The sequence below is a fragment of the Monopterus albus genome, unplaced genomic scaffold (assembly GCF_001952655.1).
Source record: "Monopterus albus unplaced genomic scaffold, M_albus_1.0 scaffold94.1, whole genome shotgun sequence".
Classification (NCBI taxonomy): domain Eukaryota; kingdom Metazoa; phylum Chordata; class Actinopteri; order Synbranchiformes; family Synbranchidae; genus Monopterus; species Monopterus albus.
In genome coordinates this window covers 437,299-458,874 of record NW_018127974.1, presented here as the reverse complement: position 1 = coordinate 458,874, position 21,576 = coordinate 437,299, and the positions used below count along the sequence as shown (strand labels likewise).

General features: G+C 41.2%; 2 protein-coding genes across 3 annotated transcripts; both read left to right on the top strand.

Moving 5' to 3' along the window:
* Positions 1 to 7,704: 7,704 nt before the first annotated feature.
* Positions 7,705 to 8,490, top strand: olig4 (oligodendrocyte transcription factor 4). Its single transcript, XM_020608571.1, has one exon. The coding sequence runs from the start codon at positions 7,705 to 7,707 to the stop codon at positions 8,488 to 8,490; it is 786 nt and encodes a 261-aa protein (XP_020464227.1).
* Positions 8,491 to 13,464: 4,974 nt separating this feature from the next.
* On the top strand, positions 13,465 to 19,296 carry bsdc1 (BSD domain containing 1). Of its 2 annotated transcripts, XM_020608771.1 has the most exons (11): positions 13,470 to 13,522; positions 14,083 to 14,137; positions 14,534 to 14,650; positions 14,740 to 14,907; positions 16,205 to 16,259; positions 16,674 to 16,789; positions 16,908 to 16,976; positions 17,600 to 17,684; positions 17,780 to 18,241; positions 18,332 to 18,435; positions 18,521 to 19,296. In XM_020608771.1, exons 1-11 carry the CDS (start codon positions 13,512 to 13,514, stop codon positions 18,548 to 18,550), a joined length of 1,272 nt encoding a protein of 423 aa, XP_020464427.1. In that variant the 5' UTR covers positions 13,470 to 13,511; the 3' UTR covers positions 18,551 to 19,296. The 2 variants fall into 2 exon arrangements, with proteins under 2 accessions (XP_020464428.1, XP_020464427.1); XM_020608772.1 differs by lacking the exon at positions 14,534 to 14,650 and having other exon boundaries at positions 13,465 to 13,522; positions 14,695 to 14,907.
* The last annotated feature ends 2,280 nt before the right edge of the window (positions 19,297 to 21,576 follow it).

The following is a 21,576-nucleotide window of genomic DNA, read 5'->3' as shown; positions in this document are numbered from 1 at the left end:
ATTTACCTGTCATATGTTTACCTATCCACACCTGTAAAAGAAAAAAGAAAGTTAAGCTGCACTTACCTATTGTCTGCTTGCCTGTCCGAGCCTGTAGCAGAGAACGAGTCTCGCTGCCTAGCTGTCGCCTGCCTACAACAACTATCTCTGGGTACGCCTGACCTTGTCTGATATCAGAGGCTAAGAGCTGGCCCTGCCAGTGTTTAGTTTGGAGACAAGTAGGGAGGTAATTCTGCTTTCTTCACTCGTCTGTTGCAATAGTTGCCTGCAGAGAAGAGACAACACAGCTAGAGCCACTGGCCAGCTGTTCCTGTCTGCATCTACACCTGCTGACAAGGTTACTCACCTTTGTGTTCTATTTATACTTTCTGCCAGTGAAGTTTGCTATTAGACTGATCGACCTGTCTTGTCCTTGGGGTCCAGTCCTCTCTCTTTGAGGGTGTATGTGCAATTGTGACATTCGTCTTAACCCAAAACAGTGAGAGGGCAAAAAAAAAGTCCACAAGAGGACTGTGGAAAAATACATTCTAAAGTTAATGTGAGGCTGAGTTGACTGTACCAAAGACTGCAGGCTCTTAATGGCAGACTTCTTTGTTCTCCTTTGCTGAGCTGTGGTACTGGAATAGTTGGGGTAGAGTTAATTTGGAAGGGTACTGGTGTGATATCAATAAAATGGGCTTTCTCATGCATGTTTCAAAAAGTAAGGACTGTCCATTTTTCACCCATGTTGGACACAGCATGATGATGTACCGTAGGCTCAGATCTTCTCATCAGTATTCAGGTCTAACCATATGTGAATTAAGGTTTAATGTGCACCCGTAATAGCCCACCTGAGCCCCCCTGGGTGACTTGTGTGTATGGGTGCCATGAAAAGAAGGATGTGGCAGGGGACAAAGAGAGCAAAAGGACTCAGAAAATGATGACATGACAATGACTGATTGAAGAGATGTAAGTAAATAAGCTCAAAATTGAAACTGAATATTACAGCAATGCAGCTTCATAAAGCACACTTTCAGTACAGTTCACAAAAAGCCCAGGTAAGGCACGTGCCCACTGAGTTGAACTGCACGTTATTAATTTCACTACATTAAGCTAAAAGCCAAAGAAGTCAATTGTCTGTCACTAACTAGTCTGATACTGTCAAAGACCAATACTTAGAAAACAGACAAGCCTGCTTCAATGAGTCTGGACAGACTGTAAAGAAAGCTAACATGTGGGTGCACACACATTCACGCACCCCATTGATCAGCTCATCAATCACAAGCCAATGAGGATAGCCAGTGGCCACCAACACTCAGGTTATTGTGCGCGGTGACCCTGAGGTCAGTGATAAGTAGCTGGGGACTGAGCCCCACACAAAAGGACAGCATCATGTACTTTCTACATACAGTGGCGTTGCCGCCGGCAGCCGTATGAATAGACACATGGCAGGCCTATCCACAGATGGGACGGGGATGAGGGAGGGGGCGAATGTCTGTGTATGTGTGCGTGTGAGTATGCATGTGTACGTGTTGCCGTGGTGAAGGAGCACAAGCGGAGGTAACAAAGTGAAACAATGGTGCTGATGAAAGGCAAGAGTCGTGCCTGGGCTTCAGGGAGGGAGATTACTGGGTGAGAGGGTCCCCTGTTTCATCAGACTGGATAACACAGAGACGGGGGGGTGGCAGTCAGGGGCAGAATTCTGCAGACTGCTGACACAAAGCCACCCCCACGCACCAGTGAGCAGCCAACTGTTCAAAGTGTGTCCAGCACATTGCCAAAGAGATACACTTTGTGTGTATTGTGTGTAAATTTGTGCATCTGTGTAGACATGTGTTATGTGATTGATTATGACTTGTTCTTCTTGTAATTCATTGAACCCATATTATTGTTATGTTAGGGAGGATTGCACCAGTGAAATTGTTTTGGTTCTGGCCAAATTTTAGATTTCTGTTCCACCCAAATAAATGTAGTTGTCATTGTAAATTGTTATTGTATTTGTATAAACTCAGTTCCTGTTGCTCTGGGTAACTCCACACAGTTACACTGTTAGTTTCTCACTGAAAACTGCGTTCTGTGGATTACCCAGAGTAACAGGAACACTATGGAAAAAGGTGTTGCTGATCTGTAATTTTACATACCATTGTTAAATCTGGGTGCACCAGTATTTTTGCAGAATTTAGATTATCCATCGCCTTGAAGCTGCAGATATTTGTTTTGAATGTAGCAGGTTTTAAATTATCAGACTGAAGAAAGACAATTCCTCCTTTTTTGACTCTGCCTGCATAGCATTCAATGTTATGCAGGCAGATATAATGTTGCAGATTGAAGTAGAGTTGAAAAGAGTCAGTAATAATCATTTTACAGCATCACCTACTTAAGATTACCTAACATGACCTAACATGCAGCATAAGCTGCTGTTCATATGAGATCAAGGCTGTAGCAGCAAACTCCTAGGTTTGATGAATTGCAAAATGATATGTTGCCTTGCTTATAAATTCAGCGCCTTATTTGTAAGTTAACTAAAAAATATAGTTTCTTCCTTTAAAAGTTAGTCTAACTTTAAGAAGTGAATCTTTCTCATTTTCTGCTGACAGTCTTCAGGAAGCTGCCATCATCTGAGTCCCAGCAACCTGAAGGCCAACATCTGGACCCGGGCCCTACACCTCCTGATGATGGTCTGCTCAGCAACCGGTTCTGCTCTTTACCCTTTCACTCTCTCTCTGGCCTCTCTTTCCTCCCTCTGTGGCCCCCTGGGGTAATTGTGAGGTAATTTATGAAGTTTATCAGCATGGAGCAGGCCAGTGTATGGGACGGAGCCCCATTCACCTCCAGAGGAGAGGGCCTAGACTCCTTTTATCCAGCCCACAATCAGCATCTCTCTCTGGGCTGCCGCCACCCCCATCCCACCCTCGCCCTGCAGCCCTCCACAGCATGCAGCCCGCCACTGCCGCTTAAAGATGAAGGGGAAAGTTATTGGACTCTTTAGTGACTCATAAACATCCTAGGGGATTTTCTTAGTGCCTTTGTGCCTTTTTGTTGTGGTCCAGATAATGCAATTGTTTCAGGCAGTGTAAATGAATAAATCACAGAGCAGTTTGTCCCCGCGGTGAGAGATAACAAAGGGCAGCACTCCCCGTTCTCAGCAACACTTGTCGGCCCATTCAGACACTTTGTGAAACTATTTTATATCTCTCTCACCCCAGACACTGGTACTCAGAATAAAATGTTTAGATCCACAGATGAAGCAGACCGAACCAGTTCCACAGATCTGCTACTGCTGAACACGGCTATGATCTTGATTTGATCTGATATCCAAGCAACACTGAGAAAAATAGTGGCAAACAAAGACTGCGGTGTGTCCTCTGTGGGTTCTCTCGACCACATGTCCAGATTAAAGCTCAGTGTGTGTGTGGGTGCAGAAGATTTCGCTGCTGATCCTCTTAAACAATAACCAACAGAGAGTGGAGGAAGCCTTACAGTACACAGTGCTAGTTTGCTCTCCAGCTTAGCACTTTATTGAGCCATGATAGGCCCTAATCTAGCTTGATCCTCTGTCACTACAAGCATATGCCTGTGATAATGCCCTCATTTTCTGGTCACCTGAGCACTTCCATTGGAGTGCATCCTGTGAGGCAGCAGAATGGGATCTCTAAAGCCTGAAAAAGTCTGTCACAGAGCCCTTGAATTGAATGAAGGCTCCTGAAAGGTGACAGTTTGAGAAGAAAGTCAAACACTGATGCAGAGTTAAAAATCAAAGGATTATGTGGAAACATGGGAGATGGCTACACTTTTATTTGTAAAATATAAAGCACAGAGATCCTTGTGTCTCTCTGTATGGCCTGTTGCCTCTGTAAACACATGTATAGGATTAAGAATGAGCAGGAGAATAGGATTTATCTGGCCCATACATACGTATAATAATGGAGTTAGAGAAGGACAGACTACACTGCTTTAACTCAGCTAGAGCCCTGTATGTGATTCTACTTTTACTTATACAGAACAGCTATTATCACTCTGTTATATGACTGACAATAATACTAATCTTACTTCGTGTTCAATTAATGAGGTGATTTGCACATTTTCCTGAATTTGTAGATTATTTATTAATACCATTAAGACAAAGGAACAGTATTAACTGTTTTCTTTTCTTTAGAATGAGTAAAGCACACTGAAAGCTGTGCTTCAAAACCAGCCATTAAAACGCCTTAAAGACTGAATGAAATCCAGACCATTATGTCCAGCATAGTTAATTAGGACCTGACCCAATTAACAGGGAAGAGTCCAACAGCCATGTTGGCTCTTAGCCTAATGATGGGAAAATCCATATGCTCCAAATAAATGGCCCATGTTGGCTCTCAAAGTCCCCCAATTATATTGTCAGTGAATGTTGGCTGAGTCAATGCACCCTGCGGGGCACCCTGATGGAGCTGTGGTGGGGGGTCCACTTCTAACTTTTTGTGGATCCATGTGTGTTGGTTCTTAGTTTCAGAACGCACAGTGACACACACACAGACCAGTGTGAGCCTCAATGAAACTTTGTCCAGATGAACTCACAAACGTCTGTATTTCTATATTTCTTGAAGAGCCCATGGCATGCTTTTCTATATTTTCTGACTTATCCACAATGTTTCAACAAAGAATTATCATCTTAAATATGACTGAAAGCTCAAAAAACAAGGTGTACCTATGTTGTTGTACTTCTAAGCAGAAGCAACACGGTTTATACAAATCTCATGAACTGTCGCTAGTGAGATTTTGTTTTCCAACCATGTAAAGTCTTACACAGTAGTTTAAAGATTTCCTTGAATGGCCATAATCTCCAGGCAGTTGCACGTTCATGTGAGCTTTTTCGACTGCATGTGGTTTTGTGGATACAGCTTACCTCCTGCTGCTGCACTGTGACCAGAGAATGTGAAGAAAAATATAGGGCCTGAGGTTACTGCAGGTCCGGGAATGTTCCTGTACAGGGACCCGCTGTTTCACCTGAACAGGTCTAATGTGGTGTGAATGGAGTGGCTGGAAAGCAGCCGGCCTATGAAGCATTCTGGTGTGGCAGAATGATCAGCTGATCAACGCTGGATTCCACCGGAGCATGGTACCTGTTTGTTTTGACTGTTTGAGACCAGTGTGTCTGTGGTCACCTGTAACATGAGAGATTTCTGAAGGAAGACGTGGTGATCACTGGTTGGATTTACCGACCTTGGACCTACTTGAGAGGGAGTGATGTCTTCACTACTCGGTGGGATTTAACGGTAAGTTTAAAAAAACACACCTTCCATGTCTGTTAATGCCTTATTTCTGTAACATTAGGGAGAATTGTTGTAAGGCTGGAGAAGTTAATATTTCTGCATTACGCTAGTTAAAATATGGAGTTTCTTAATTACTCACTTTGTTTAGAGTGTTACACATCTCTTTTCATCTGTACATACCGTATACCATCTATGGAGGAGAAACTCAAATTAATTAATGCAGTTGTGGTTGGCTGCTGTAGCTAATGTACATCTGTACATTGTTGCACAGTGATGTGCACAGCGTCCTGCTGTACCCTTAAACACAGACTAACTATTCATGACTCACAGTATCCATGCAGAAGAGAAAAAAAAATAAAATAAAAATCAAACACTGACGTGGATCAACACTCCATAAACCAACAAAGCCAGGTACAAGGTCAGAAAACAAGTCAAATGTGTCTTGGCTAATGTGTATTAGCTTGCAACACGGAGCCCTTGGTATTAGGTATTAAGTGAGAGACTCCATTTTCAAATGTTGCTGCAATGAAATTACAGATAAAAAGTGAATGCGTAAATTCACTGTTATGCTGGCTGTATTGGACATTGCACTCTCAAACTGTAATTCAACATAGAGCCAGAGCCATTTATACTTGAACTTGAGGTGCACTAGACTCACTGCAGTCTTCTCCTTAATGATAGGTGTCACTGCTGAGAAAAACACAATCTACACTGCTGGAATAGCAATAGAAGTAATGTACTGGAAACCGGCCCTGTGCACACCAAGTCACAAAAATTGGACGCCATGCGACCAGCTGAAATCAGACCAATACATACCGTGACTAAAGCATGGTGTACCAGAGAGAGAGCTCTGAATGTTGGGAAACAATAATATACACAACACATATGAATTTGATGTCAGTGATCAATCCAAACTTACTCCTGTAGACAACCATTTCTACAACAATCATGAAGCACAGACACCTACTGTTGGAGGAGAATGTCTAGATGTGTTGGTAAATATAAATCTGGGTGTCCTGTCCTGCTGTGCAGACGAAGAGAAACTCAAATAGTTTCTCAGATGAGTTGATAGATGATGGAAAGACACAGGGGAGCCTCTATAATATTTCTTCCATTTGAACAGAAGACTTGTACAGTATAACAGATGTATACTAGTTATTGTGCTCCAGGCAAGAATCAATGCTGCAACCAAAGTTCACACAGCTGATGTTTTTGCATAAGTCTTTTGCTACTGGTGTAACACATGAGCAGTTTTATTTTATTATCAAACTAATGGCCTTCTAGCGCTGCTGCACTGGAGGCTTTGCTGGGCAAAAGGGAGGTAGGAAATTCCAGACATGAGCTATGAAATCCAGCCTCTGAACACCGTAGAGAGAGATGTGTACAAGTCAGCTTGATCCAGCCACAAGATTAGATTAGCAGATACATGCTGGACATTTATCCTGGCAGGAATTTATATGTCATAGATGAAAAGTTCTGCATCTGAAATGAGAAGGATGCTATAGAACAATTTATTTAAGTTTGCCTCATGTTCATGACACCACCAAAAGAAAGAAAGTGTGAAAAATGTTCTTTAAACAATTATAAAAACTAAACCTGGGAAGGTTCTAGTAGCTTTATGATTGAATTAGGGGAAGACAATGCTGTGCTAACTCTAGTATCTTTTTAACTACCTCCTCCCCAGATGAAGGGACCTCCTTTCAGGCATAGGGATGTGATTTCACACTGTTTCAGGAGCCAAGTCAAATTTATCTGACCCCTTCTGTGTTGAGCTCCTGGTTCCATTGTATCTAGTCTGCCATTAATGCTGCTCTTTACATGTTTAAGTACCTCATATGGTGCTTCATACCTTTCTCTAGAGCGTCTCATGGATACCATATGTAAATAAGCCCTTGAAGGCATCATATATCTGGTATTATGGAACAGGGCAATAAAAACAGTGGTTTTACTCATTAGTAGGTTTGGAGTTTTCACTCTCACTTTTACTTCATCATACTTACTTAAATGAACATTTTTACTTGTCATCACACATATATGATTTAACAGTCTTTAATGAGTTTTTGGTCATATGTGTATAGCTTAACACAACATGTGAACATCTCCTGGTTAATGTGTAGGAGGTTCATCAGGGTTGGAAGAGTTAATGTGGGAAGGTGTAATGGGGGCTTTAGAAAGGAGGTGGGTAGAGTGGGGGTGGGGTGGGGGTGTGAAAGTGTGTCCCTTCTGCAATTGGCTGTGGTTCTAAGTGTCTCATTATGCAGTTTATTGTTCTTTTGTTGTGCCGGTGGTACAAATACACCCCACTTGGCCCAGATGGTGACAGATTAGACAGACTCACTCCTGTGGACAGATGGATCAATAGAGTGAACAGCACAAATGCTGAGAGACATTACAGGGAACTGCTCAAGAAATTAGGAAATCATTTTTGAAATCATTTTTGGACAGTTTTTCATTTACTCCTGCTTAAGCTATGATGGATTCCGACGCTGACTCAACCTGCAGCCGCTCCTCATCCCCAGACCTGGTGGTGGACGACTCAGCTGGGAGCTTCTTTTCCAACAAGATGTTTCAGACATACTGCCAAGAGAACAGAGCAGACAGTGAGGCCGACCAGGGCAGGACCGAGCTCTGCAGCAGGGGCGGTAAAACCAAGACCCGCTCTGAGCTCAGCAAAGAAGAGATTCATGACCTGAGACTGAAGGTCAACAGCCGCGAGAGGAAAAGAATGCATGATTTGAACCAGGCGATGGACGGCCTGAGAGAGGTCATGCCCTACGCTCACGGCCCCTCGGTCCGCAAGCTGTCCAAAATCTCCACCCTGCTGCTGGCACGCAACTACATTCTCATGCTGTCCAGCTCTTTGGAGGAGATGAAGAAGTTGGTGGGAGATGTTTATGGAGGTGCTGCTGTGCAGAGCCGCACTTCTACCCACCCTGCCCATCTCCCCCTGCATCCTCTGTCCCAGTCCCTGCACACTTTGGTGAGCAGCACACCTTCCACTCTCCAGCATCACTCACCTTCTCCTTCTTCAGCCCCAGCCCCACACTCCCCTCCATCTACCAGCTTCTTGAGTTTTCATGCTCCAGTCCAGAGCCTTCTAAAGGACCCCCTCCACCTGACCAGCTCCTACAGGCATTTTCCCGGCATGCCCTGCCCCTGCTCACTCTGCCAGCCTTTGCCCACCACTACCTCCACACTCCATAGCCTGCCACATAGTGAAAGAAAAAAACAGCGCAAAGACGATTGTTACATGAACTGAGTGAACGATGGGTGGTGTCACAGCTTGTGCATACTGTATATAGTTTCTGCAATGCAATCTGCTGCTATTTTTTATCGGTTGTCTTTTCTGCATACTGAAAACTCTGAATGCAAATGGGATTTTATCAAAGCAAAGTTTGTAATTTATCTGATATCTGTGGTGATGAAAACTTGTCAAAAAAGGAACTGTTATGTTCTGTTGTGCAAGATTTCTATTTTCCTAAATTAAAATTTTGTTACAAAAATAACTTGTTTGCCTTCTCTTCATGAGCGCCATCCTGAAATATTTATACTATTGTATTTTTCTATTACTATTTCTTTTTATAATGCAGCTACTTTTGTGTAAGGGGTTAAGACACAAAAATATAGAGCAGAGCCAGTAACATTTTTTAACAGTGTGTTGATGTTTGGAAGGACAAGGGATGAGTGCAAAAAGTGTGTCATTGGTCGCTAAACAGCTTTGGACAGACCAACCTCTAAAGAACCAAAGAGGGACAGAAGGGTGAGACAATATGCCAGCACAGAGGCTGAATGTGGTGTTCTTGAGCCAGGGGACCATCCATCTTCACCTCAACAGGGTGCAGGAGATGAAAGGGTGACACAGGCGCCAGGAAGGCGCGTCACTTTTGTCTGACACAGGCGAGGGACATAACCATGTCCTTAGCTGCAGGCCAACGATTTGTCACTGTCTCATAAGAACATGGATATAGGGAAACAAAGGGCAAATGTAAAGCAGAGGACATAATGCAGTCAGTCTAAAAATGTTCCGTTTAAAATCATACAGGAATTTCTTGTAGTAGTGTGATGAATATTTTCACATAATAAACAAACATTTCCCACCAAATTCTGTTGCATTTATGCTCAAAAGAGCTAGTTGACTAGTGACAATAATTACTCAACTATACCATAAACTATACCATAAAAATAACTATTATACACACTGCCACAGATGTGATTTAGCATGAATTAACAACCCAGCAATAGCTGGCCTCCACTTAGCAATAAATCAAGCGTGTAAAATACATGCTTATCCTCCCACGGCTGACAGATGAGTTACAGATCAGGGCAGAGATGAAGAGATGTAACTCATTCTCACCCGCCTCCTTCCTACCCCTCCTCCTTCTGAAGGTCCTGAATAGGTCTGAACAATAGCCATGCGTGGGACACAATGGACGGGGCAGACCAAACTCTCGTGCCTGGGACACAGATCCCCTCCATTCAATCTACATTTCATCATGGTAACAAGCGCTGTCGGGCCAAAAGGCCTGACACCCTCGCTCACCACAAAAGCGGTTAGCTCTAATATATGAGGCTATTGACACTCTAAAGAGCCCCTGTCAGTACTGGGGGATTGTCAGCTGTGGGATGTCTCAGTGGGGGGAGGCAGCTGCCACGCAAACCAAGCGCTGAAGCTGCTGGCGTGAGGACTGGCGTAGCACCATCACCTGGTCCCTGGTTTCCTGACACTGGGACCCTGAGTCCTCCCACAAGGCCACCCCCCCACCCCCCTTTATTTGGGCACAGGTGGGAATGGGAAGCAGAACACATTGTGGAGATTATTGGGGACTGGCCTCCCTTTGCTCTAGGTAGATAATTAGAGACAATGACTTGTGCAAAGCTGGTGTTTCCTGATCGGCACCAGATGGTATTAACCCATGGTGTAGCATCAGCAGTCTGGACTGTGTGTGGGTGTGGGTGTGATGAGGGTGGTGTGTAATGGATATGCTTCTTAAATCATACAATATGGGCAGGTCCTATGTGTGCCATTATGGTCAGCCGCTGCTGTCATCGTGCTGCTCTTTAGCATATGCTACCCAGGAGTGGCAGCACTGGTTTTAGTCATAATTATGCACACAGTTAATATTGCAAAAGTGGGGATTCTACAAATTTAAAATAATCTTTTACAAGTAAAAGACCATCAAATTGTACTTAAAGTAACAAAAACAGTACACCATAAATGGGTTTCTGCATCTTGAAAAAAGAAAGAATGTCACATGAATTATTAGTTGATTTGAAATAAATATTTTATTTATGTTGAAAACACGTTAAAATATTCCTACAACAATGGCTGACATTTTTCAAAGTTTTTTATCAAAAAACTATACTATGTAAACTCAATTCTAGACTAAAATGACCTGATAACAGGAAGGTGTTTTCACTGAACAATACATGAACTGTAAATGCCTAATTATATGTTTTAAATGAAAAAGAATCAGTAAAATTGTAATAACAGCTGTCATATAAATGTAATGGAGTAAAAAGTGCAATATTTTCATTTAAAATGTAATAAAGTAAAAAATATAAAGTAGCATGAAATAGTAAATCACAAGTACCTTAAAGCTGTATTTAGGTACAGTACTTGTAAATGTACTTAGTTTAGGAACACAAAGGACATAGTGACATGTTCCCTTTCTGCTGTAAACAGATGGATCAGTTCACATCTTCAGATACTGATCAACAGAGGAGTACTTGTCCCAGTTTGGCTCAGCACAACCTGCCCTGACAGAGTTAATTAAGGGACTGAAAGACCCAATTAAGAGGCTTGAGGAGCTGGACGGGGGAGACATATTGTAGAATATACACACACACATTGTGTAGCATCTGGGAAAAAGAGAACTTCAATTAAGAGAAAACACACTTCCAAGGACTTGTTGCCTGTTTTTTTTTTCATTTTGTACTCAGTAAAGTCTACAACCCCTCTTTCATCCAGTATATTGGTGAGGGGAGAGCACAGCTGCTGGGAGTCAACAGCCACATGCATACAATACAACAATGCGCATGTTCACAGATGTAAAGGAAAGAGGCGATTGATGCCGAGATTCCAGTTGGGATTTCTAAACACTAATTAGCCAACCTAATGGCTCAAGAAAGAAAGGTTAGTCTGGATACATTTGTTTGGTTTCATGCACAGCCTATTGGTTCAACAAGTTTTAATGAAAAGAAAACAACATGCATATGCTTAAATCATTAGTCTCCCCTATGGAAATATCATCCTGCAGTTTCCTCCTTTGTTATGATGCACTTAGCTGCAAAGAAAAGTATTTTTGATTAATTCTGGATCTTTTCACACAATTATCACATATATAACATGGTATGCAGAGCATTTAAGAGAGGGGAAGACACTGAACACAAGATTTTATTTTTCTCAACAGAGAAATCTCTGTTGTGCCTGGTTCATTCACTAGGACAAACCAGGTATGATGCCTGTTGGTTTGGGGGGGGTGGGTCTGAATTTATAACCTCTGATGGTTAACAGGAGCCAGCCACTTTCTGACTTGGGCTAGTATATCTTTTTGATTATCCATTAGAAATTTAAAAAGTGTTAATCTCTCTCTTTCCTTCTAATTTCCATAAAATTTTTTAATTTTCCTCCAAATCAAGCTTCCTCTGCGCTGGCACTCTCACTTCCATTTCTGCCCCATACCCTCTGTGTTATATTAGAACAAGTTCCACTGTTTCTGCTTGCTGCTACTCCTCACATAATCCACTTAGATGCTCACATGTAATCTTACATGTGCCATTTAGATTTGTGTGCCCAATATTCATTGTAGTCAATACTACTCTTGACCCCTCATACTCCTTTTCTTAGTACCGCCACCAAGGAGGTTATGTTTTCGGTTCTGTGTGTGTGTGTATTTGTTGGTTAGCAGGATTACAAACAAACGGTCGGATAGATCATCAGCATACTTGGTACAGACACTGGTGGGGACCAACCATATAAGTGATTATAATCACTTCTATAGATTTTGGGTGAAATGGGTCAAAAGTCAAAATTCCCATCTTGAACATGGGGAAGCATTTTTGAAAAACAAATTTTTCTCCATCAAAAGTTATCAAAATAAATTTTTTTTGGGGGGGGGGGGGTGGCACACCCTACACTTATGTAGGGTGTCAATGTTTATCACCAGACCAAATTTTATCCAGCTCTGATCCAGATTCTGGATCTGATGGCCATTTAAAATGAACAATGAAAACCCCAATTAAAGCATCTTTCCTGCTATAATTTGGCCTATAATGAAGAAATAACCCTGAAACTTTCAAGTATGATGCACAGTTTAACTGCCTATCCATCCATGCATTATCTATACTGCTTATTCCTGAAATAGACCCGAAAAGATGATCTGGATCCAATCAGGATCAAGGACTTTAGGACACAATTCATGTTGTTCTGGATCTCACTTTTCACAAGGGAACCATTTGGGTGAGTGAATGTTGTGCCTTAGCGGAGAAATATGAGCTCTTTAAGTATTCTTGTTCTGCAGTGAGAACAAATGCCTCCCTTTTGTTTCTTGTTCCCAACACTGATGCCATTCCTGAATTACTTTGTTCCATATCATATACTTTCTCTCAGCTTTAGAAAGTTTATTTAAAACTCGATTCTCATGTCCAGGTGACAATAATAAGTCACAGACATCATTGCATCACACTGGATTTGTCACTTTTTTGACCAGTGAGAGTCTATGGTATGGGTATGGGTATGGTATGATATTGTATTATCTAGTAGTAAACAAACCAAATTTTAGTTTCACTTTTTGACCACTAAATGACTGGATGTGTGAATCTATGATGCAGTGTTTAACAAATTTTGCTGTTGTTTAGATAGATGTTTATATAATGTTGTTCCACTTCCTGATGGCAATACTGAAACACAGCACCTCTAACCAAGCATCAAAACTACGACAATAACAATTGGAAGTCCTCTAGCAGATTTCTTCAAACTAGAGTAGACCTACTTTTTAAACTTCTGCATTTACCAATATACTGTTCGGTTTTTTCCGGTGAAAGTTTTGTCCTCTGCAGTCTGCAGACACCATAGCTACCAAAGACTGTAAAACATTTGCTGGTTATAAGCTATAAAGAACAGTTTAACAACAATGACTTATCTCTATATGTAGCTGTTTTGTCTATGTAGTTGATCGGAAAAGGGAAGTCATGTTGTATCACGTGTGTGTGTTTTGTTTTTTCAAAGCCTTACATCCGGGGTCAGAGTTTACCTAACACTGATGATGTCATCGTCTGAAGATGGCTGAGGGGTAAGAGTGAACTCGCAAATTAGTTTTAGTTTTAAACTGTATTGTGCCTGAGACCATAATTTAACTAGATATTGTGTTCCTAACTTTCTTTCTGTCTAATTAGATTTGCTGTAATTATTTTGTTCAAAAGTTGTATTCGATGGTCCCCGGAATCAGTTCAGGAAGTGCATTTGTTTACCAAAACATAGCCTAGTTAGCGTTAGCATAGCCTGGCTAGTTGTTGTGTAGAGCAGCTCAAATCGCACAGTTAAATCCAATAAGCTTTATATGTGGATAATTTAAAATTTTATCTACTATTTTACATGCAGCCTTATAAATATACGCACGGCTTGTTTCAACAAATGAGCTTGTATCGAGTTGGTATCTGACGTTAGCAAACTCGTTTAGCTTGCTAGGCTACATGTGTGATTTAGCTGAAGATAGCTTGTGAAAGTCAGAGGCTGACAGCCTGAAGTCTTGCTAAACTGAAGACTCATTGTGACCATTCGATGTACAGCGGTCCTGTTGGGTTTGTGCAATACTTTTCTCAATCTAAAGTCTAAATGTGTGTATGACCGCAGAGAAGGCTGGTGGGGAGGCTGGCTTCAGCAGAGCTTCCAGGCCGTGAAAGATAAGGTAAATAAAGGGTTATACACCTGATGGAAAATACTAAATCGTTTGTGTATCTTTAGGAACTGTTTGGCATTTACAGTGTTTTTGCTGATGTTGCCCTGAGGAATTTCTTTCAACTTCGAAGAAAGAAAACTGATGTTATTTGAAGACATTCCAAAATAAAATGGATGCGAGGTGCATTCATTTATAGTGCCTGAAGTTTTTTTTAACCTTGTTATGTACAGTCCTTATTAACAGAAGCAGTATGTTCTGTTTTATTTAAAAGATATATTGTCAATTTTAAATGTTTTCTAGGCTATGACTTATAGTTTTTTTCAATTTATACACATACTTTTTTAAACAGTGCTTTCCTATGGGAGGCGATTTAGATGTCGATTATTTGACTCCTCTCCTTCACAGTCATCTGAGGCCTTAGACTTCCTTAAGCGAGACCTGACAGAGTTCTCCACTGTGGTACAACATGACACAGCCTGCTCAATTGTGGCTACGGCTACTGCTGTCAGAAACAAACTTGCAGTAAGTTGAGGCCTTTAACTTGGGTTGTTGTTTTTGATTGACAGTATAGCAGTATTGCTGTCTACACGTCTATTTGCGCTGTTCGCCAGGTGGAAGGATCGTCAGAGACCACAGAGAAGGTGAAGAAGAGCCTCTCTAGTTTCTTAGGAGTGATAACAGACACACTTGCTCCACCCCCTGATAAAACCATTGACCGCGATGTTATCACATTGGTGGCAACGGCGGCAGGAACCACGGAGGTTTACGACAGTACTAAGGTGGGCAGTAAGCTAGCACTAGCATGAGACTCTAGAATTAATTGCCTCTGCTTCACTCAGCCCTTCTTCTTCCTGCTTGCTCTGCTCCACCCACCCCATCATGAGCACCAAACCAGTAACACAGTATCACAATTTGGAGAGAAAGTCACCAAGTTAGCAGACAGCATTCAACTGTTCGGCATTGAAACAACATTACTGACTTGACTGCCCTGCTTTATGTCTACTTTAAACACAGCATAACTGAATAGCAAATTCGACTTCATGACAGGTGGACACAGCACATTTGCAGCCAGCAGAGTTTGTGAACATCAGCAGAAAATTCCACATGGGTCCACAGAAATGTTTTGTGAAGTCATTTTGCATGGTCACCTCACAAAAACACGTCAGTCAAGTTTTTCTATCATATAGGACGTGCTGTCTGAAAACATGCCTCAAATTGCATAAAACACACTGTTGAGTGTAGCTACATCTGAAGAGAGAGGCACAGCTAATAGCACATAACTCTCACTGCAGCTGCAGCAGGTGCCAAATTGCAGTGACAAGAGCCAGGCTCCTGGGAAATAGTCACCAGGTCAGTGGAGGCTGTGACAGATACAGCTGGTTGGTATTAAAATAATGTAATTCATGATCACATATTGATTCAACAGCTGCTGTAAACCGGCCATGTGGCTTGTGTATGAATTTACCTGGATGTAGCTGTCAAATGGAAAGTAGCAACACAGTGACATCCTTAGCTTAGCCAGCTGCTGTTACAGCCACACTGGGAGTGCAAATGACACATTCTAGCATGATTCAGCTAAAAGCACCAAAGGGTAATTGTTTGAATCCTTAACGTACTACTATAATAAATTCACAACATACCAATCAGGCAGAAAGAGTAAGTCTGCTCGCAAATGTCTCTCATTTCTTTCTCAACTCTATCTATTTAAAGTGGTGCCAATTTAAGTTCTTGATCTAATCCAATTTTTTTGGTTTCCTCTGGGTAACGACAGCCTTTGACAGCAACTCTCCCCATTAAGATCAGTTTTGTGGGGTGTTTCTGCTAAAATGATATTTGAAAAAGGATCCATACTGTAACTTTAAGCTTAAACTAACATCACACTCTCATCCTTTCGCTCTTGAGCTGGGCCTCATGTAATGCTAGTGGCTAGTGAATGAAAAACCTTTGTAGTAATGTGTTGATTCAGGACTTATTTTAGTTTAGTTATGAGAGGCTGCAGGATTTTGAAAGTGAGCAAATGATGTGCATGTAAAAGCACAACAACCACACCTAATCATTAATCATCTTTTCCTGTAGGCACGTCTCTACAGTCTGCAGGCTGACCCTGCTACATACTGCAATGAGCCTGATGGTAAGCCAGTACACAGAGAGTACATGTCAGACTTGGTTCACAATGTTACACTGTTCATTGGGTTTTGTTTTGAACTGAGTTGTAAGATATGTTTAATTGTGGTGCTTCCTACTATTGTGGCTGATACTCGTAGTCTAGCTTTTTATTTGGACTTCCTTTTAACATACACAGTATACCATGCTTCTGTTTTTGTACTTCCTTCTGCTGCTAGGTTTAGGTTTAGCATATCTGCCTTTATCTTTATGTTCACCCATTATTAAAAGCATCAGCGTTTGCTTTGTGTTTTGTTTCACTATTTAATTCAGCAATATGAGCACCAATTGTGACAAATAGTGTAATGCATGTTTACTACATATGTGTTTTCACATTTCTTTGCCTTTTAGTGAATTTTAATCAGGAATTATTTTTGTCTAGGTCCTCCAGAGCAGTTTGACAACTGGCTGTCCAGCTTCAGTTTGGAAAATATGAAAGGAGAAATCTCAGAACATTTGGTCAACAGTCCCTCTATACGTGCCCTTTATACCAAAATGGTATCTACTGATGCTTTTCTTCGCATTTTGTATTGTTTGTATTGTTATGGAATTTGTAGCCAGTTTTGTTTTAGACTAATAACCCAGATAAGGACAGTTTTTGGTTTTTAATCCACAGGTGCCAGCAGCTGTAACCCATTCTGAATTTTGGGAGAGGTATTTCTATAAAGTCTTCCAGTTGGACCAGGTATTCACTTTATTCATGCCAGCTGAATACATTGGCTCTGCTGCCCCCTGCTGATTAATTTTAAGGTCACCTCAAATTGTTATTCACAAGGCAAGGTCATGATGCAGGTTTGTCCTGCCTGTCTTATAAAGGAAAATACATGTAAAACCAAACTAGGTCCTACACCTGCATAAGTGGCTCCATCTGCCTGTTCTGCTTATAGAAAGCACTGGCTGTGGTTTGGATAATCTTTTAAATCCAATTGAAAAGGAGATGTTTATGTGATCTTTAAACATACATTTAATTAGTAAATACATTTTGCTTGCAAGGTTTTCAGACCTTACAAAGAATTTTATTCCAAGATATTTTGACAAATCACCTCGTATGTTCACAAATAGAGAATCTTTTTTTACACCATGCAATATCAGAAGACTGAGAATACCAGTGCAAGTTAATGCAGTCTGGTACAGCAGCCCTGCAGTCAATCTTACTGAAGATTACTGTCATATTCAGATTTTTGACACTGTGTGCATTATTGCTTCCATTTTATGTGTTTTACTGGCATATTACTAACCCACATCCATAAAAATTATGAAGGTCCTACAGTAAAATTCTTGCGACTAAAATCTCACTGTGTACCCCAGGAGGAGGCACGGAGAGTGGCACTGAAGCAGAGAGCAGAACAGAGTACACACACAGAGATCCTGGGCTGGGAGGAGGAGGAGGAAGGTATGTCAGCATCACCATTACACTGCTAATAATCTGCCATGTTTTGAGTCCTGTCACTTACACTGGCTCTCTGGTATTCCCGCTGTTACTGTCAGATGACTTTCTTGGCACCCCATCATCATCTCAAATCACTTTTACACCCCCGTTGGATAACAGTTCAACCCATCTTCCCGAAACCTTGACACCTCCCACAGGAACGACACTGCTGAGTCCCGTCCTATCTCCAAGCGAAGAGCGTGATGCCACCCTTTCAATCAGCAGTGACAGCGTCAGCCTGCCAACGCAGGTGGAAGTGCGGCCAGAGCCTGTTGCCATGGAGCTGGCCAAGAAACTGACACAAGCTAGCTTGGAAGATGTTGTGGACAAGACACAAGAAGAGCAGAGGCCTGTCAAGGTGGAAGCTGTAGCCCAGCCAGAGGTCGCTGTTGATGGGGCACCAGTAAGGGCCCTAGTCTCAAAAGCTGAGGCGACAAAGGAGGAGGGGCCACAGGACCTGAGAGTGTTTGAACTGAACTCTGACAGTGGGAAGTCTACACCCTCTAACAATGGCAAGAAAGGTATGGTGCCCTAAGGACTAGGACTTTTCTACTAAATAGACTTAGAGGAAGCAACAATGTGAAGGTTACAGTTTGCCTCTCTCCCTGTAGGTTCCAGCACTGATGTGAGTGAGGACTGGGAGAAAGACTTTGACCTGGATATGACAGAGGAAGAAGTCCAGCTGGCACTCTCTAAAATAGAAACTTCTGGAGAGGTTCGTGTTTATTTTTCCTCTTACTTACCTAAATTAATATGTGAAAATGGGAGAAATTCTCTAACCATTTTCATCTTTTTACCAGCTGGATGAAGACTGGGAAAACTGGGACTGAGAGCCACTGCAATACCAACCCTGTCCCACCATTAAAGCTAGTTCTCAGCAGTCGAACCATGCTTAATGTGTTTTAAGTCTTTGTCCACACTGTCACCATGTCATGATTGTCAGCAGGGGATGTTCTGGCAGGTTTGGACCATATTGGTAAACCTGTTTAAAAGAGTAATGGGAAGACTAGGACAATAAGAATTAGACTGCTCTGTCAGATAGGCTGCTAGTGAGGCTAATGACTCAGGTCTTGTCTGTTTCTTGGAGTAATTTCACAGTTTGAAATCATTCTGACCTTAAAGCTTAAGAACAAGAGGTGACATGTCAGAATGTTTCTCAGCAGCAGGCAGAGGAGCTGTTGTCTCTTTTTTCTTTACGCTATTAAAAACATTATCTATGTTGTGAGTGCATTTCAAGCCAGGGAGTGAGTTAACTACAGGCTGCACAATAGCCATAAAATGTAATACTGCGTGTCACCTTTCTAAGATGAAATACTAAGTGATCTTTGAATACTAAGTGATCTTTGAATGATGATGAGTCATTGAATTGATTCTACCTGTGGCCCTCTGTTTTTTTTTCTTTTCTCATCTTTTATTATGCAAGTGAATCTTCAAAATGAAAAAGCATTTCTCTCACAGAGCACTTTTCTTTTTGGATTCACTCCCACCTAGATATATGGCCTTTTAACCCTCCTGTTATGTTGCGGGTCAAATTGACCCACAAACATAACTGCTTTAAATGAGACAAATATTTGATATGAAGAAATGAACATAACAGGAGGGAACCCTCCTGTTATGTTCATTTCTCAGGTGATGCCTGCTCAGCAGTTATGTTCGTGGGTCAATTTGACCTGCAACATAACAGGAGGGCTAGAACATACAGTGTGGTAATGTAATCCAAATGTGTTTGTCACAAGTCAGCTGATGTGTCAATACTAGTTATTTTTCCCTCTCTGTCATATTTTGATTTATTTGAATATATGTGGCTACATGTTATTTTCTGCAAGTGCTTCACATCTTAATTGTTTATCTCTGTCATTTATGGGCATATTGAATTTAAACTGGTCCTGGTGCCATGACCGTGGTTTCTTTGGCTTCTGAATGAGGGTAGCACTTCTCATATTTACTTGTATAGGAAGAAATGACAAATCTGTTTAAAGTTTCTCTGTCTATGTTTGGAATAAAATATCGCAGTGGACAGTATGCCAAGTAGACTGAGGAGCAATGTGAGTGACTCCATGCATCTTCTGGGTTCCTTTTACATTGTCTATAATGTACAGTAGCTGAGGGGAAAAAAGCCTAGAGGTGTATTATTTATACTAAAATAAATGCTTAATTATTGTATTATGTGCTTTGGATTGCATGTCTGTGCAATAACATTATACAAAGGATTGTGCAGATAGTTCCTGTTGAGTTGTATATTTTCTGGTAAAAACATTGGCTGTTTTTGTGTTATGACAATGTTGCATGTCTATAATTCTCTGCTGTGTATTCCCTTCAGTCACACTTTGAACTAATCACACATCTGTTGACAAAGCTGTCGGGCTTCTTTTTTAAGTCGAGTATTTAACTATATTTTTCAAAGGATCATTGTCATTAAAGGATTCGTGGCTAATGGCCCAGTGTCTTGCATTACAAAATATTGCAATGCGTTTCTTTAAGAAGAGAGACCAGGCTGGTGTCTCTGAACCAACTAATGTGAGACCAGCAACCAAGTTGTTTGGCTTCATTGTGTAGAATCAACAGGTAAAGTGTAAATTCAAGAGGAGAGTAAACACTGCAAAGATTTTCTTTAACTCCAGTTTGTATTCTCTCCCGGGTGATAACTGACAGGAGTTCTGCCATGTTTTTTATACAGCTTCCTGTGGGTGGGAAGATTACAGAGGAACAGTCAGTGCTATGAACTAGGTTGTCACTAATAGAACTAGAATTAAGTGTGTGAGCTCCAAAGGAGTATAGCACACCACTTGGAATCCTGTAGGCTTCTTCTTTTTTCCCCTTGTTGTTGTTATTATTCCATTTTATTTATTTATTTTTGCCAAAATTTCGACATGCTACTCCCACAATTTTGAGGTATGTGCACAAAATTAAATCCGATCTATGGTTTTCGTACAAGTTGTGAAAAATTGTTTCTCTTATAGAAATCAATGGAAAATGACTTTTCCAAGAATTTTTTCTTTTTGAATATATCAAAACTGTTAAAGATAACATCAATGGAAAATGACATTTTTTTCAGTTGTTTTAAATATATCAAAACAAAGATAACTTTAGACTTGGTACACATCTTGCTTGTAACTACAAAAACTTGACCTTTATAGGCGTTTATGTGATCTTTTAACATTTTTATTATGAACTCATGACCGTTGAAACCTAGAAAAAAATGTCTCTGGATTCCTTGGAAGCTTCCTTAACGTTCTTCTGCTATTGGCAGCTGAAGACGAGCGGGCGGGGTCAAATGCCATAAGTTAACCAAAAATTTGCAGAGTTGAACCTTGTGCGCCGCTGTTTGTTGCCAGCAGTATATATTAGCCACCTCAGGAAACAGCGACAATACGTCTGTCTTCCACTCAAAGGTAATGTGTTTCTGTCATTTTACTACTTCTTTGTACACTGTTTAAGCACTTTTATTTGGGCAATCAAGGCTTTGTTGAAGCTTCGACACAGTATTCACAAAAATGGTTCATTACTCGGGGCCTCAATGACACAGTGTTCGAGTAGGACATCTAGTGGTCAGGAAAGTGAACTGCAATCAAGACGTCTGGTTCATGGATTATTTGGGATTTGATTCGCCATGCACATTCCTGTTCGACTACACTACATGGTTGTATGGTTTCAAGCTGACACAATAAAATATAAAATAAACATGGACTCATGTTGAAGACCATGTGTCTGGCATGTCTGAGTGTAACCCTATATGCTCCTCACTTATATTATGTGCTATGAAACATTTAAATAGTGCTGTTACATTCATGACATGTGCTCTACAGATTCAGACAAATGTCATTTGCATGGGACTGGTGCAAATACAGATTATAGT